Source organism: Canis lupus, chromosome 35, assembly GCF_048164855.1.
Source record: "Canis lupus baileyi chromosome 35, mCanLup2.hap1, whole genome shotgun sequence".
Taxonomy (NCBI): domain Eukaryota; kingdom Metazoa; phylum Chordata; class Mammalia; order Carnivora; family Canidae; genus Canis; species Canis lupus.
The window spans coordinates 23,997,888-24,016,368 of NC_132872.1; the positions used below are offsets into that span (position 1 = coordinate 23,997,888).

Here is an 18,481-nt window from a genome sequence, read left to right on the forward strand (position 1 = left end):
CATTTTTACTTAGATTTTCCTCTTAGCCTTTTCTTCTTGTGCCAGTTGTTATCCTACCTCCCCAGAATGGAATAGTTTTAACCTTGGATCTCTCATCTTTGTTTTCCCCTTTAACCCATGGTGCTGTCTTCACTGAGTAGAACAGTGCTTCCCAAATTTTGCATGCAAATACAATGCAGATTGATTGTGTAGGCCTAAGGAAGAGACTGAGATTCTGCATTTCTTTCTTTCTTTCTTTCTTTCTTTCTTTCTTTCTTTCTTTCTTTCTTTCTTTCTTTCTTTCTTTCTTTTTTTTAAGATTTCATTTATTTATTCATGATAGACGTAGAGGGGCAGAGACACAGGCAGAGGAGAAGCAGGCTCCATGCCCAGAGCCCCATCACTGGACCGATCCAGGGACTCCAGGATCACGCCTGGGGTAAAGGCAGGTGCTGAAACGCTGAGCCACCCAGGGATCCCCAGATTCTGCATTTCTAAAAGATCACAGGAAGTGCTGATGTTGCTGTTGCACTGAGAGCAGTGGGAGTGACAAGGATGTAGATGTCGGGTGATGACATCTGACCTTGACTCACTTCCAAAGTTTCTAAGACTATATTTTTAGTTCACGGAATTCTCTCCATTAGAGGGGCCAAATAATGGTGGTTAGTACCTCAAACTCCAACTAAATTCGTATCTTCTACACTACCCAAAGACTTCCTTTCCATTCCCTTAGTTTCCTTCAAGTTTGGAAATTCAGTTTTGATTTGTATTTATTTTTCTTAGCACCCATATCCCATAATGAATTTAGCCTCATCAATTCTTTTGTGGAAATAACTTTGATCTATTTTCTTCATTTTGCTTCTTCTATGGTTCATTCCTTTGTTCTCTCATATCTGGACTACGGTGCATTAATTGAGATTTTTCCCTCCCACTTCTCTCTAATTCTTCCCCTGCTGGTAAGTCTCGCCTCCATCACTGCTCACCAGCTGGAGAATCTCTACCAGCTCCCCACTCCCTGGTCAAAGAAATCCTAGAATCTCCTATACAATCTATCTCCAAGAATGTATGAGTCGTGTTCCTGCCATGAGTTTTAAATCTAGATTACTTTGTTTTCTTGGACCTACGTAGGATGTCCTGCTTTAAATCACACTCTGAGATGGGATCTGTCCATTTCAACAGTTCAGGCTGCCAAGTGCCATACCCAGCCACCTTCAGGACCCTGTGCTTTTCATCCTGACTTCTTTCGTTCTATCCATTTGTACACCTACCCCCTTTCATTCTATCCATTTGTACACCTACCCCTCACTATACTATACTTAACTCATTTTTGAAGTTTTTACAATGTCCTGCTCATTTTCCATTGTATGTGGATCCTAGCATCATGCTTTATGCTATCATTTGGTCAGGCCATCTAGCTCTTGAACCTCTTCTGCAACATCTCCCATCCAGAGTCCACAGTGAGTATCTCCAGCAATGGTAACCACATAGACATTGAGGGTACAAATTCTGGTCAGACTGACCTAAGTTCAAAATCCTGCTCTATTAGCAGAATGGCCTTAGATAAGTTACTTAAATGCTCTAAGCCTTGATTTTTTTTTTAATCTGTAAAATGGAGTAATAATAATACTATCTAATAGAGTTGTCAGAATTTAATGAGATACATGTAAAATGGTTAAGTGGCACATAGCACTCAATAAATGGTACTGTGTTTGCTATTCTTGTTGGTTTGGGTTTTATTTGCTTTATTTTATAACTACCATTTCAGGCAAGCTATTCCATTTTAGATAGTACTAAAATCAATTATTCCTTTTTGCTGGTTTTTAAGCCAGCTACTAGTAAATGATAAAGAAGGATCTTGGAAATTTTTGACCAGCTTGAAAATTATTTTAAGAGTCCAAAGATAATAAAGACCTAATCTGATCCCTTAAGTGCCACATAGAAATAGAGAAGAGACAAGTAAAAGAGGGATCATGCAGGGAAACCTAATTGGGCTTGAGAATGGACTGCACATGAAGGGAGAGGGCACCTGAAGTCAACAGGAATAGGTGCAGATTTGGAGAAGAATATGAGTAGATTTTAAGGTAGTTGGGAAATTCATGGAGGATTAAATCATTAGATTTGATCAAAAGATTTTATTAACAAATCCGATACCAGATTACAAGGATTACAAGGGTTTAGGCGTCATGAGTGGTGAGAAAGTGGGATAAAGTAGATTACTTTGAACAAATTTTTGTGTTGGCAGCATGTGGGTGGCTCAGGCGGTTAAGTGTCTGCCTTCCACTCAGAGCATGATCCCAGGGTCCTGAGTTCAAGCTCCCTGTTGGGCTTCCTGCTCAGCCAAAAGTCTGCTTGTCCCTCTCCCTCTGCCCCTCCTCCTGCTTGTGTGTTTGCATGTGTGCATGTGCTCTCTCTCAAATAAATAGAACCTTTTAGAAAAATGTTTGTGTTAAAAGATAGCAGGGATAAAAGGGAATATTCATTTTATCTTTGTTAGAATGAAAAATATTTAAACAGTTTTTCAGCTCAGTAAGTGAGTGAATGGAATAAGGAAAGGGTATAACATTACCTAGATGCTTATGTGTTAGCTGAAGAGTGAACCCTAGAGTCAGAAGGGGGACAGGAGGGAATGATTGGGAAAGACACTTTGAGAAGAATGGAGTGAGGACCGAATTTATACCAGTAGCACAGTCTCCACAAGGCAAGAAACAAGGGAGTATCAAGGAAGTGTCCTTTGATGGGAAGAGAGCAAAAAATGTGCAGAATAGATGTTTACGAAATATAATAGTTGTTAATTACAAGGAAACAAAAATATTGCTGGAAAAACAGCGCAAATGATGGCCAACCACATGCCTCAAGTCAGGCTCGTTTGTGAAAGGACTAAATGTATCTTGACTAAATTTATCTTGTCAAAAATTACCAATTTCTCCTCTTGATAATTCACTGCCAGTTATTCCATAAATTTCATTTATGGGATTTCTACCTTGTGTTCTGCCTCTGTGTTTTATTGGAATAAAATGTCTAATTTGCAGCTACAGTCATCTTTTGGTTTAGAAAGGACCTCCAAGATTGTCTAGTCCTCCCCCATTCTCTTTTGAGGGAGAGAAGTGATGAATAAGTGGGCGAACACTCCCCTGAAATCAGGCTATTAGTTTGCAGCTGACAAATATCCAAGCCAAGCCACTACCTGCCCACTCCATTACATTTTGAGGGGTTTCTAAAGCTACAATAACCATTATTGCCAATATTCATACTATTAGGGAGATGCAAGCAGAGATAATGTTATTTGAACCAAACACTACCCTCAACAGTTTCTTACCCCATAGGACACAAGATGTTCTTGTTCTTAAGGTCCAAGTTGCTAGAGGCAGGGCTTCCAGAGGTCTGATCTGATGACCTTCACTGACTGCTAGCTATATTTTTAATAGACTTGTTGCATTTGTGTTCAAATTTTTTTTGACTTACTGTTCCTTTTATTCCCTGAGTCTGTAGGAAAGCTAGAGGTACAGTTAGAGAGCTTTGAGGGTCATGATTAACAAGCTTTTACTGAGCCCCACTGTTTGCCTGGTACCGTCATAGCTGAGCTAAAAGAAATAAAGTACATAACCTATATTCTTACTCTCTAGCATGCAACCTTGATGCATGATGATGCAAGATAAGGAGCAAAATTAGAGAACAATGTAAGACTATGTACAGCAAAGTACTAAGTTGAATATAATCATACTTTCCATTAATAATTACAAACTACAAGAAGTCGGGGCAGGGTGGGGGGTGGAGAGGTTGGCTTCCATGTAATGAAATATGCCAAAATTAATTGAAGATGGAATACACAGTATTTCAAGTGGTGCTATGGGGAATTTCATGGTGATATTTTCCCAAAAGATTTTTGAGCTCAAACTTTGCCATATTTTAATTTATTTTTACATTTTTTTTAAATTTAAATTCAATTTGCCTACATATAGTTTAACACTCAGTGCTCATCCCATCTAGGGCCCTCCTCAGTGCCTGTCACCCATCCCCCGCCTCCCACCTCCCCTTCTGCAACCCTTTGTTTCCCAGGGTTAGGAGTCTCTCATGGTTTGTCTCTCTAATTTTTCCCCGCTCAGTCAGTTCCCTTCCTTTCCCTTATAACCCCTTTCACTATTTCTTATATTCCATGTATGAGTGAAACCATATGATGATTGTCCTTAATCATCCACAGAGAAGGGTACAATCAACCTTTGATCCTGAATATCCTCAGACAATAATGGGAAGTTTATGACTCTATGTTATGGTAAATATACAATGAAATAATAAACCTTAAGTAATGTTAAAAGGAATTGGGATTGTCCTCTTCCTTTCTGAGTGATTTTCCCTGTTTTTTTTTTGTTTTGTTTTGTTTTGTTTTTTTAAATCTCCTTTTGCCACTCAAGTAGTTTTACTAGAAAGAAAGCCCAGGGCAGTACTAAGGGAGTCAGAAAACAGTCATTTGCCTGGCTTGGTCACTGATTGTCAGAACTTAAACATTATCATCTCTTTTTTTCTTCTATAATTCTTCAGAGTTTATTGTATGAATAAACTGAAACACACCTTAAAATCTTAAGCCCTCTGTAGATGTTCTGTGTAGACGTTTATCGTATTTTCCTTCAGTTTGCATGGATTCTATAGGAATGTTGCGTTTGGTAAGTGAAATGTTGTGTGATGACATGCTGAAAAGATCATTGTAATCTTGATTGCTTAGATCAGTGTTTCTAGGTGATGGAATTACTGGCCATTTAGAGTAATTATATTCTAATTTTAGAATGACCCCATGAGCACCCAAGTGTCCGTTCTATTCATTCCACAAATATTTATGGAGTACTTTCTGTGTGCTAGATTTGTACAGCACAATTTATTATCATGAGGCCTCGATCTAGCTTTAAAATCAAGGAAATGTGATTTATTACTTTACAACTAAATAGTCTTGTTGACTCTTAACACTTAGAACTTGCCTATATTATATAATTATCAAGCCACTGTTGACAAGGATAACATCCCTGAAGCAGAAACATCGGCTTGCCTGTACATTTATTTTTCCTGATAAACTTGGTATCAGAGAGGGTATTTAGAATGCTTTGTGATCAATATAAAGAAAATTTGCAGGATGGATTTTTTTTTTTAACATGTAAGTTTGTAGAACGTTTTTTATACCATTTCATTCCTAGGAAGATGATGTAAAATCGAGCTTATTGGTAACCATGGAATCTGGCCTTTGATCATTGTGTTAGCAGCACTCCTTACTGACACCCTCCCCCAACCACTATGAGATCACATGAGCAATTGAAGAATTGAGAAATGTATCCAAAGTAGAGCTGCTGCATAATCCTGGCAGCCCATCTGGTCTGATTGTAGCTTCTCTGCACTTCTCTGGCATCTTGTAGTATCCAAGGCAGGGAAAAAACAATAAAAATTCCCATGCAGCATACTTGTCAGTAAATGTTTCATAAATTTCTATTGATGTTTCAACCCACAGGACACAGAGGATTAGTATTCTATAATGTTTGTGCCCAGTAGCAGTTAGTATTTTTGGCTGAACAGCCTCCTTCACTCATTCTGTCTTTTGCTCCTTTGAAATTGGGGACTGGAGCCCTGACAGTAGTTTTACTAGAAAGCAGCAAGCTAATGAATGACTTCAAACATTTCAGTAGCTTGTAACTAGTAGGAAAGTGGGCTGAATATACAAATATGTTCAAAATACGACTGTACAGAAAAGCACACAAATTCATCCCCCTTCTCTGTACACCCCCTGCGGACTTCGCCGGCGTGGAACGTGTGCATTTGCACAGGGTCCCCTCCTGAGAAGGGCCCATGCTTGGTTTAGTGCTCTATTGTCTTTGTCTTGAAATTCTTCATCATTTTTGAACAAGGGGTCCCATGTTTTCATCTCGGAATGAGCCTCACAAATTATGAGGCCAGTCCTGACCCCCTTGTTTCCAGAGCTTCTGGGTAATTGTTTTTGTGTATCAACAACTTGTGTCTGACACTGAGAGGTGGCACGTCCATGTAATTTAGCACAAGTATATGTGTGACTCTGTAAGGCTTTAAATAAAAGCCACTAGCCTGAAGCTTAGCCCATTAAAATATGTGAGGGTGGGGAATGGGGATGAGGTACTAAATATTTGAGAGAAAATTTAAAATAGAAGAACCTAAAATAGTACAGTGAACATCTTTCCAACATCATACTGACCAGGTATTTCATTTACTGTTTATTTACAAATAAAAAGCAGGTAAGATTTACCTGTTGGCCTCACCTCTAATCTCATCTTCCTGAACTAAAGCACTAACATAAATTAACATTGGAGTCTATGTTGTCCCTTCACACTGCCAGGAATAATATATGGTAATGCATTTTTTTCTGTGAGCATTTCATTTATGTAAATCATATGAGACTGTATTATCATCTTGAAATTTGCTATTTTCATTCAATGTTTTGTTTGTAGAATTGTTCATATTGGTGCACATAGCTCTAGCTCATTCATTCTTATTACTATATACAGTACTAACGAAACCCCTCATCCTGTCTGCTGCCCCACTTTGTGAGACTATTTAGAGCAGAGTCAAGGGGAGTCTTTGTCTTCTGGTTCTGCCACTGGTTTAAAGTCACTTAGTGGGTGACAATGGGCAAATTGAGCCATCTTTCTGCATCTCTACTTTCACATTGGTAAAATGGGATTAGTAACTTCTACTTAAGATGATTTTATGACAATTGAATGAAGTGATATACATAAAACCTCGCATGTGATAAAAGTGCCAAAAAACAGTGGTGAGGATTATCATTGCTTTACCAAAAATAGAGCTGAATGTTGCAAAGCCCTAAGCATAAACGTAACTGTGATCTTAAATTTGCATTGTTTCACTTTTTTCATTGTACCCTTACCTTGGCTGTGGTCTTGATTCTATTATAATGATAGGAAAATTTTACCCTTAAAATGCAGTCCTCGGTGCATCTTAGAGCTTCAGGTTTCTCTTGTACACAATTGAATGATACTTCCTTAGTGGACATTCTGTGGCAAAAATCCATACAGTTCCAGGCTTCAACCCATCCAGCTGTGAAACTACGATACCACGCACTTAAAATTATATCTTTGCTCTGCTCTATGCATAATTGGAGAAAAATGACCCATCTAGCACTTTCCAACTTGCATTTTGCAAAGCAGCAAATGATAGAACTGAGAGGTCTGAGTTCTATCAGACTGTAACTGCGCCGCTGCGTGGTTTCCAACTTGGAATTCGAAATTAAAAACTTATGTGCTCGCTAAGCTATTTTTTTTCATGTTTTCTGTAATTCCTAAAAAATAAAAACAGAAGCCAGCGTGAAATATAGTCTGAAGTAGATGAGAGTCTGTGATATTTTAAAAACCTTGAAATAGCATTCTGAACCTCCCTGTGAATTTAAAGCATCGTACTCTGGTTATTCAACAGATATTATACAATTCGCTATAGAGAAAAAGATAAGGAAAAGAAATGGGTCTTTCAAATCTGTCCAGCCACTGAAACAATTGTGGAAAATCTAAAACCCAACACAGTTTATGAGTTCGGAGTGAAGGACAATGGAGAAGGTGGGATTTGGAGTAAGATTTTCAATCACAAGACTGTTGTTGGCAGTAAGTACCCCAGCGGCTTTGGTGAGCTTTCTGTAATTCTTACCTCCTTCTGCAAAATACCAAATGTTTAATCTTTTTATTCTTAAGTATGAGATGAGTTAACTCTCACCCTCTGGCATTTAAAAAAAAACATACAAATGTGAACAGAAGTTGAGTATTGGTATTTCAGAATCTTGTATATTAATGAGTGGGTTTTTTAAACGATAAGCTGATGTTTGAGGCCTCTGTTGATAACAGTGGATAACAGTTCTTTGGCCATTGCAGTGTTGTAAATCAGCCTCAGATTGATTTCACTCAGGGCATCAACTGAAGGAAAACAGCAGTAATGGGTACAGGTGTTTGGAGTTGAAAGCCAGGCCAGGAGAAGAGAATGTTAAGATGTTAGGGGGCCCTGGGCTTTCTTCCTGTGATCCCTTCATTGGAATCAGTGGTTGAAATGATAGTAAACAAGTAACATGATTAACATGCCTGAGTTAGAGCAGGAGGTAGAGTTCTTCATAATGAAGATGAAGAATTAATTTAGGAAGACCAAAGAATGAAAATAATGTTATTTCCCCTCCCCCCCCTGTTTTTGTCAGGTAAAAACAAAGTAAACGGGAAGATCCAAAGCACCTATGACCAAATCCACACAGTGGTAGGTACCAGGTTATTCTCAGAGAACTTTTTGGTTTTTTTAAGAGATTGTGTCTGCATTGTGTTTTTGTTGTTTTGTTTTTATAAGGAAATCAGTCTAGTAGGATTAACTGGTTACAGGACTTCGTGTAAAGTACTTAATGCTTTAGGTTTTTGTTTCTTTTTCAGAAAACAGAGGTGGAAGTAGGAGACCAGATTATCTAACAGGTTTAAAGCTCTAAAATACTGATATTCAACATAGTTACTCTACGATTTCCATATTCTAGGTATTTTAAGGTTATGCTTGTTATCTTCTGTGCAGTGGATTGTTTTTTAAAATAACACATTTCCACAGTGAATTTGCACATGCTCTGTTTACACTGGTATTATTCACTTTCATCCTCACTCTTCTTACCTCTATTTTCTCACTTTCTACTTGAAAAGCCAACCTTTTCAAAACCATGAAGCAACTGGCTGGGCTTTCTACTGTGCCTGGCCCCCACCCAGACCCCCCGCTTCTGTCTCACTACAGAAACTCAGTCTCTCGCTCTCTTTCCCTCTGCTTTTCAAAATCTCTCCTCAGGAAGCACCGCACCATTTACGCAATTACCTGTTAAAATGCAAGCCCTTGCTATAACCCTCACAGAGATGTCTGCTTTTAAGTCATATGCCCACTTATGAAGTGAAGGCAGTTATGTCCTGAACAGGTGGAGGAAGCACTGACATTTGGAAAACTTCCTAATGTAGATGATCAAATGTCTTGCTAGAAAGGCTGGGCCACTTTACAATCTTGCCATCAAAGTATCCGAGTTACCTTGCTTTAGTGCCCTGATGATCAACAATTCTGTATTTCCATCAGAGTTTTCAGCTAATATAATAGCGTGAAATGGGTTTTTAAATTTGTTTCTCTGATTTCTAAAATAGTACTTTCTTCACTGGGTTATCAGCCAGTTGTATTTTCCATTTAATGACCTGGAGTTTTAGTGCCTAGTTTATTGGGAGTCTCTTGGGTTTTATTGAATAGTTTAAAGACTATAGATTAAAGAACATCAACTCTGTGATATCATCTAGGAACATTATTCTCACATTTGTTACCAATTTTCTTCATGGGAATTTTTTGAAAAAGGCAAGCCTTAAAATGTGTTTAATCAAATTGTCTTTTCCGTTGTCATATTTTCAATTGCATTATATTTTAGAAAGCCCTTCCCTATCCAGAGAGCAAATATTTCCCTATTTTGCTTTTAGTTTTACAAGTGGTTTGATTTTTGTGATAATTAAACTCTATATGAGTTTTACTTTGCTATATTGCAGGTAGTAAGTTTATATATTGATTAGGTTACGTGAGTGGGGTTTTTGGTTTTGTTTGTTCCTTTGCAAACAATCTTTTGGCCTTGTACTAAGTATTGAGTTGCGCCATTCCTTATTAAGGTCTCTCTGGCTTTTTCTCTCTTCGATCACAGAGAATAGAGTTGCTCTTTGTTCCTCTTCTAGAACAATCCTCACTCATGTTATGAACGGTTACCTAGGAGGCATATCTTATCTCCCACCCTCTTGGCTGTCTTACTTTGTCTTACATGTGACTTAATGATGTCATTTCTTTCATTCCTTTTTCCAGCAATCGTATCCCAGTAACATCTTGTGGCAAAATATTTCATCTAGTGAGAGTTACTCAGCAAAATTGAGAAGGATGATTGATGTTTACTCCGAAGGAGTTTAATTTCTTTTTCATATCATAAATAGCCATGATGAGAAGGTTCAGGAAGAAACTTCCTGCATCTATGACCCCAAGCCAGACATTTTATCACTTCGAGCTGTGAGGCAGAGTACCCCCAACTCCAGCCAGCTGTGATGAGCTGCGGTTTGAAACTCTTGGTTATTTCCAAAGGAAAACCCAGATTAATTGAACGGCTATTTTAAGATTTCTCCATGAGACTTTCTCCATTGTCACCTTCTGGAAAGCCATCTGTGCTCTTGGGTAGCTCTGGAACACAGAAAAGTTGAAAATGAATCATTTGGGATAGCCTCTGACCATCTTACGTGGCCACTTAGAATTGATCCTGAAAATCGATTTGATATTTTAGAGGTATATTTTATCCAAATAAAGTCAGTATCAATCCGAATATTCGGACATCTCAGAGACTGCTTTCAGAGAGCAATATTTTAAAAGATAGGAAATAAATTTAGAGTTTTAAGCAAAAGATGCATTGAAAAATGTTTTCATTCACCTATACATGTTTACACCTAAAACTTAAAGGCAGCAAAAACTCAGCATCTTCTAAACAGAGATATTTGAAAAGAGAAAAACAATTTGAACTTTCCCCGTTAAAAAAAAAAATAAATATGTATGTTAAAAATTTGGATGTTAAATAAGCACCTTCCTTAAGCATTCTGGTTACATTATATATGTAATTCATATATCTAAGCATGTGCCCTGCAGGCAAGCCCCGGTGCACTTGTGCCAGGGACATGTATCAGAGGTCTCTTCCGGTTATTTGGTGCCTTTGTTCTACCACTTGTTAAATACTTTGAGATATCACCTCTACCTACCTATGCCTCCAAAAAGATGAGAGAAAAGGTACATAAACAAAACCAATTCTTTCTATATAAATTATATTACTTGAGATCTATGATATTGTGAAAGAAAAAACAAAATTTATCCTTTTCTTGTTTTGTTCTTGAGAATCTAGAAACACTTTTTATGGAGATGAAACCTAACTTTTACTACCAGGTGTTATTATATATTATACACACACACACAACATTACTCAATAATGAACAATGGCTGAAAGGACCGAATTTTAATACATTATGTCTGTATTTAAAAATAAAAAACTTAATCATCTTACTACTTTACTAGCAAACAATCAATTTTTGAAGTACACATTTAATATTTTAAAATATGTTTAGTTATTTAATCCAAATCTCCTTAGAGAAAGTGTTCCGCTAATATATGACCTCTGTTTTCACCCTTCCATTTTTTTTTCCCCATCAGAGATCCACCCATCTTTTTAAAAAGCATGTCTGTTATTGGTGAAAAAAGAAGTGGTGCCAATTTTTAAAGTGTAACAGCTATCAGATGAGTGAGTTGAGTAAGGAGCAATACCATGGGGTTCCCACCCATACCTCAAGATTGTGTACAATGAATATATCAGATATCCCTCTGTTGTTAGTAATGGTTGTCTTAAGCAGAAACTTAAAAAAATGTATATCTAGACCAATAATATTATCAAAAGTATATGTCTGATTCCTCTCTAAATGACCAGAAATATGAAGACTTTTGCAAGCAGGACATTAGATTAAATCAATATGTTTTGTAACTTTCATTAGAACATCCTAAAAATGAATTAAAACCGCAATGTAACAGGCCTAAGTTCTTCTCATGTGGTTTGGCTCTTAAACTATTGAAGTTTGATTTTGAGCAACCCTTGCCACTGCCCAAAAGGACAGCTTTTTTTTTTTTTTTTTTTTTTTTTAAATCTCAGGGCCTGAAAATAAAGTTGAATTTATAGTGAATATTCTGATACCACAAAAATATCAAATAGACAAACCTACAAAAAAGAGCCTGCAAAGGACAGCATTAGCACTACGTGTATTAAAGCTAATTTTCAAAATAATATCAGGAGGAAGTTAGTACAATGCAGAATGAATAGAAAGTCCCTCATCCTATATGATTACTACTGCCATGGATATTTCTGGATAAGCATAGGCTTTTCTTAACCAGGACTAAAATCAGCCCTAATTGGTCATCAGTTCATTGTTGTTTACAACAGCAGCTGCCTCTTCCCATATCTCCCCAAAGAATCTACCCACTGAGACTCAGCCACAACATTAAAATACCACACTTCTTATAGGGCAGGAGGGAAATATGTTTACTTTCTGGTAGTAAACACAAAGAAAACAGTTACTAAATGAAGGGAGGATGAAGGCTGTAGAAGGAAGCAGTGATGAAGGCTTGCAACAGGAATGGGAGTCCACAAACGATCGACAGAAGAGAGAGCCAGCAAGAGCCAAAAGACAGCCAAAGCTGGGACAGCAAGGAAGGGTTACTGGTACCTTTTTTAAAAATACTGTACATAGAACAGTTCAATTAAAATTGAGTTGTAATGGGTTAAATGCTATTAACTTGGAAATTTGATAGTATTTCATTTCTCAATGAATCCCCATAACAGACACTTCCCTACATTTGTATAATAAGACACCAGGGAAAGGATTCACAGTGTCAACTTCTTCCTGGGAATTTAGAGCCTTCAGCATAAACATTTTAGGTAAGAGTATTTTTCCTGATGATCCTAAAAACCCTATTTACAAAGAGGCAGCTACTTGCTCATAAAGCCAATCTTGATGCATCTTTGGATTGCAGATTAAGCAAGAGAGTAATTATAGGTCTTAGAAAGAATTGGATTCTGCAGCTAAATTATTTCCTTGTTTTTGGCAGCACATACTGTACATATAGTCTTGTCATCATCTTAATAGAACATTGGTAGATAATCAAGAGCTCAAAGAGAAGCTTCGTGCTGTTCATGTGGAGAATGGAATATTTTCCATTTGTCCCTGTCAGAAGTTGTTTAAAACAAATGATCAGAGCAAAGGAACTAAAACTTGAAATAATGAAATTCCAAAGCAACTAACACAGCAACACTTAGGTGTTTCTACTAAATTGTAATGTGTATGAAGAGCTCCACATTCTGCAAAATGTGCACTAAATGGCAGGACTCCTAGAGATAGAGAACAAGCCATTCAAAAAATCTTTGGAACTGTAGCAACAGCTCTAACCAAAATGGTTATTAGTACCTGGAAAGACAATGTGGCTCCTCCAGTAAGTAGCTGCCATGTGGCTGGAGGTTGGCAAAGCTGGCATTTAAAATTCTCAAACGATAAAGACTGTGTGTTGGCAACCCTTTCACTAAAGCAGGATAGGTGGAAGTAGTGTAGACATGTGAGGCAGAGCCTTTCTGGAAAATGGTCCTGCAAGTGCTCCTATTTAATTTTCTTATGATAAAGCTGAAAGAAATCCTGCTGACAGGGTGACATCAAAGCTAAGAATTTTTTTCTCTCCCACTGAAAGTTATACTTCTATTTCTACTATTCCCTTCCCATTTCCTGAGAAAAATTGTATATAAATCACACTTCGGTCATTCTCTTGTTTATCAATAGTACGTAAGCTACACAGTACAGGAGCTACATATGTAGTAACTGAACAGACTGTTGATAAAAAATAAGTTTTCTTAATTAAAATGTAATTCACAGTTGTAAGGAATTTGGAAATATAGAAAAGCATAAAAATCATTTTATAAAAATAACCACTGTTAAAAAAACTATGATCTATTTCTGATAATTTGTGTATACATACTTGTTATAAAATTATAGTAATTTTATATAGTGGATATAATTGTGATCTTTGCATTTATTTATATTATGCATATTTTCCACTTTCTTAGATCTCAAAATTTTGAAACCATTTATTTAATAAAAGCTCTGCTTTTGGATGATGTAGTTTCGCATAGTGGTGATAATTTATATATAAGGGTGTTCATCTTGATGAATTCCTTAGTTTAGGATTAGATTAGATTGGGGTACATTGTTATGGGTGTGTTAGTCCATGAGGGCCGCTGTAACAAAATACCACAGACTTGGGTGGCTTAAACAACAAACATTTATTTGTCATGGTTCTGGAGCCTGGGAAGTTTGAGATTAAGGTAAGGTGCTGGTAGGTTTGATGTCTAGTGAGAGCTTGCTCTTGTGTCCTCACAGAGCAGAAAGGTGCAGGGACCTCTCTGGGGTCTCTTTTATAAGAGCACTAATATCATTCAGAGGGTGGACCTCTCATGACCTAATCATTTCTCCAAAGCCCTACCTTGAATACCATCACGCTTGGGAGTTAAGTTTTAACATCTACATTTTGGGGGAGATATAAGCATTCAGTCTATAGTACAGAGTCTATAAGTACAAACAGTTTTAAAAACCCGATTGGAGAGTAAACTTCTATTTTTTTGTGATTTTTAAACATAAGGACTTTAAGACAAGAAAAATAGCCAACAGTAAGCTTGGCATTGTGGACCTTCTTTATTATGGGCACATTACTCGCTAAAATGGTAGCATGTAACAAGTCTCTGTTGCTTACAGTTGAAACACCAAGGTGGTATTTCATTCAGCACTTCCTGGATTATTCACAGATCTGGTATATAGAGTCTCTTTATCATGTATAATATTAATCACGTATAAAACTTAAATCAAGCTTCAAAAAAATCAATGCCATGCTCCCCTCTTTGACTCAGTCTAATTCTTTTGTATATTTTTGCTTCCCTTATTTTGTTCCTATATCTCTCCCTTAGCTGTCTTATCCTTGGCTCACAATGTTGTCCAGGGATGACTCCACTTTAAAGTTAACACTAAACCTGTTCCTTGTTCAAGCCACTCCATGACCTCAAAACTCCTTGTGGGATGTCTGAGGCAATTTGGGAGAGCGGAGAGGGAGTACCCTGGGAACTGCCTTCCTAGTTTGAGGTCCTTTGTGTATAAATATGTGCAGAATGGCTAAGAGTACAGGATTTGGAGGTCGGAATGTCTGGATCTGAGTCCCAGCTCTGCCTTCTTGGACAAAGAGATGCTTGGTCTTGGGAGCTCATGGTGGTCAGATTGTAGTAGTAGCAGCAGCAGCAGCAGCACTTGAGTACACTCAAACAATGGATGTTGATCAGTTTTAAAAGATAATAGATGGCTTAGCATCTTTTGGAGAGAAAATGTAGACAGTATTTTGTTGGGTCACATCTCAAGTGATAGATGAACTAGTAGTCCACATGGTTTAGTTCCTTTCATTATAGTTTCAAGGTAAAGTAAATTAATGGGAGCTCAGCAGAAACTGCTTTCAAGCCTTTGGACATTTATGGGGAAAACCAAATTCAATAAAATAGAGGTAGATATATGCGCTAAAGGTCTTTCCAGAAACTGTAGATAAGACAGGGCTACACTCAGTTTTTTGTGCTAGGTTTTTTTTTTTTTTTTTTTTAAGTTAACTAAAAGCTAACTCTCCTTTTTTTCAGCCAGCATATGTCCCAAGGAAGCTAATCCCAATAACGGTCATCAAACAAGGTAATTTGTATGAGTCTGCTCTGGATGTATGTTTAGAATCTTTTTAAAAAAATTTTAATTCCGGTATAGTTAACAGTTTAGAACTATTTGTCATATGCTTTTTTACTGAGATGATTAAATATAGTACTGTTCCCCCCCCCAATCTTTCTGATTATTATTTTAAAGCAAAAGTGTAAAGAAATCAATATGGTCTAGCAAATTAGAAGTTAATAGATCATTTTGCATCTTGTACTAATAAGCCAAGTCTTGGCAGTCACATTGGTTGGCAAGTCACTTTGGTAAAAGTAAAACTTTTGATACAAAACAACCATAATAAATAAATTTAAAAGCCAACTGAGTATGTGCGGCTTTGTTCAGGGTTAAGTTAGCATACATGAAGAAAATCATTGATAGAGTATTTGGATTAGTGAAATAAAAACTGATTTAATGGTCCCTTTAGGGAGATTAAAGACATAGAGTTTTCGAGAATTATAATGTCTTATCTCACTTCAGTATCCCGTTGCTTTTGTTTTGCATTTCAGTTTTTCAAATTATTGAAGTGATTCCATTATTTCCAGAAAGTTTCTTGGTAGAAGAGATTGGATACTTAAAATAATTATTCATTTTAAGAAAACCCAGTGTCTCAAGTGTATTCTCAAAACAGTGTCAGTATTGGAATAATTGAGAGTCTTAGCTTTGAGAATATATATTTTCACTTTTAAAAATTTACTGTATTAATTGCCTCATCTTGTGCTATTTCTTTAATTTGGGAAGGCTGTGGGGAGTGGTAATGGGGAAGGAAATTTTCAGCTCATTTGAGTGGAACACTATGATTCGGAAATAACCTTTTGTTATTTAAAGACATAGGTGTGAAGGTGAGATGTGCCTTCCAGCCCTTTCGTTGGCCATGTACTAGCCCAAAGAGTTACTTTATTAATTTAAAAAGTATATTAGAGCTTCCCCAGTGCAATGGCTTCACATTATTAACTATTTACTCCTTCCTGTCTTTTCCCATCACGTTGTTACTTTTGTATTTCCACAGTGATTCAGAATGTTACTCACAGGGCTTCCACTAAATCCCCAGATAAGACTCCCTTTGGAGGAACGATATTAGGTGAGTGTGAGTGTATCTTGGTATCTATACCTCCAGTAAACAAGTCAGGCTCTTTTTTGATAAGAGAGCACTTATGGAATTTTACACTGTTAGCAGGTCTATTAAATTGATATTGGTTCATTTCCTTTCAGTACTAAGCATTCTGGCTTGTGTCCATGCCAGGCTAGGAGCCAAGAGATGCTACCTGTTTTAGTGTGTGTTAGAGAAACAACTCTAGCCCATGTCTGGGAGAACGATGGCACCCATCCTACTTGCCCCATGGTGTTGCATTTAGGAGGGAATCCTTGGTGTATTGAACTGTTCTTTAAAATATTATTATTAATAATTGTGTTTTGTTCACTTAATATGTTAAACAGCCATTTTATAATTTTCTATTCTAAGGACTAAAAGCCAGAGGATTTTTTAGTTCAGTTCTGAACATTTAAAAAAAAAAATCTGTTTAAAGTTTGAGTTAGGTTTAGGTTTAAAAAAAAAATCTGTTTAGGTTTGGGTTAAAATTGATTAAGCCAAATAAGTGCTAAATGTCATAGTTTCTATTATCTGATAGTATCTGATACTGTGAGTTTTATTTTATGTCATAACCCATTTTCTTTCTCTTACCCTATTCTTTTTCCTTGCAGTCCATCTTATTATTCCAGGCCTTAATGAAACCACTGTAAAACTTCCTACATCCATAATGCTTGAAATTTCAGATGCAATCAAGACACAGTTAGGTAAGCAGCAATGTTCCATATTTGAACATTGGGATGACTGAGTATTAGTACTGATAATCCTAGGATACCCAAGGAATCTAGCAAATGAGCTGTTTGGACATCTCAAAGTAAAAAGTAAGGGACAGGCATGTGCACTATTGATGGGAATGAAAATGGTACAGCTCCTATTGAAAACTGAAAACGCTATGACCAATTCTCAAAAAATTAAGCATAGAATTACCATCCAGCAATGGTTCCATTCTACCATCCAGTGGAATGGTCCAGTAATTCTACTTCTGGGTATATAAAGAAAATAGTTGGAAAAGACTTATCAAAGAGGTATTTGGACATCTCTGTTCACACTAGCATTATTCACAATAGCTAAAACATGGAAGCAACTCATGTGTCCATCAACAAATGAATGGATATGCATCTCGATATTTATAGCAGCATTATCTACAATCACCAAGTTATGAAAACAGACCAAATGTCCATCGATTGATGAATGGATAAGATGTGTACACACACACACAGGAATATTACTTGGCCGTAAGAAAAGAATGAAATCTTGCCATTTGCAATAACATGTATGGAGCTACAGAGTATTATGCTAAGTAAACTAAGTCAGAGAAAGACAAATACCATATAATTTCACTCATATGTGGAATTTAAGGGGAAAAAAATGAAAGTGTGGGGAGGAGAGAGAGGCAAACCAAGAAACAGCCTCTTAACTATAAAGAACAAACCAGTGGTTACTAGAGTGGAAGTGGGTGGGGACGTGTTACACGGGTAATAGGCATTAAAGAGGGCATTGTGATGAGCACCAGTTGATATATGGAAGTTTTAAAAATCACTACACTGTACACTGAAACAATATCATACTGTATATTAACTAGAATTTAAGTTAAAACTTTAAAAAAATTAAAAAGAATGCATAAGGAAAATGTGGGATGTATATATAATGGAAAATCATTCAACCTTAAGAAGGAAGGAAATTCTGATACATGCTACGGGATGGATGAACCTTGAGGACCTTACGCTAAGTGAAATAAGCCAGTCACAAAAAGATAAATAACGTATGATTCCACTTACCTGAGGTACCTAGAGTAGTCAAATTTATAGACCATATAATGGTGGTGGCAAGGGATTGAGGGAGGAGGAGACAGGGGAGTTAGTGTTTAATGATACAGTTACACTTTTATAAAACGGCTTTTGGAGATGGATGGTGGTGATAGTTGCACAACATTATGAATGTATTCAATATTATTGAAGTGTAGACTTAAAAATGGTTAAGATCATATATTTTATGTTATGTATATTTTACCGTGATAAAAAAAATTTAGAAAAAAAACGGCAAGGGGCAGAAGGCTTGGTGTGTTGAAAGTATTTATGTAGAT

General features: G+C 36.8%; 1 protein-coding gene across 47 annotated transcripts in view; it reads left to right on the top strand.

Moving 5' to 3' along the window:
- Positions 1-18,481, top strand: part of ABI3BP (ABI family member 3 binding protein) — a 240,572-nt gene that overhangs the window by 96,665 nt on the left and 125,426 nt on the right. For all 47 annotated transcript variants that reach the window (XM_072811858.1, XM_072811859.1, XM_072811861.1 and 44 more), the window contains exons 5-9: positions 7,417-7,598; positions 8,177-8,232; positions 15,251-15,299; positions 16,321-16,392; positions 17,013-17,105. In XM_072811858.1, the coding sequence (XP_072667959.1) occupies positions 7,417-7,598; positions 8,177-8,232; positions 15,251-15,299; positions 16,321-16,392; positions 17,013-17,105 (452 nt within the window). The remainder of the gene's footprint in view (positions 1-7,416; positions 7,599-8,176; positions 8,233-15,250; positions 15,300-16,320; positions 16,393-17,012; positions 17,106-18,481) is intronic.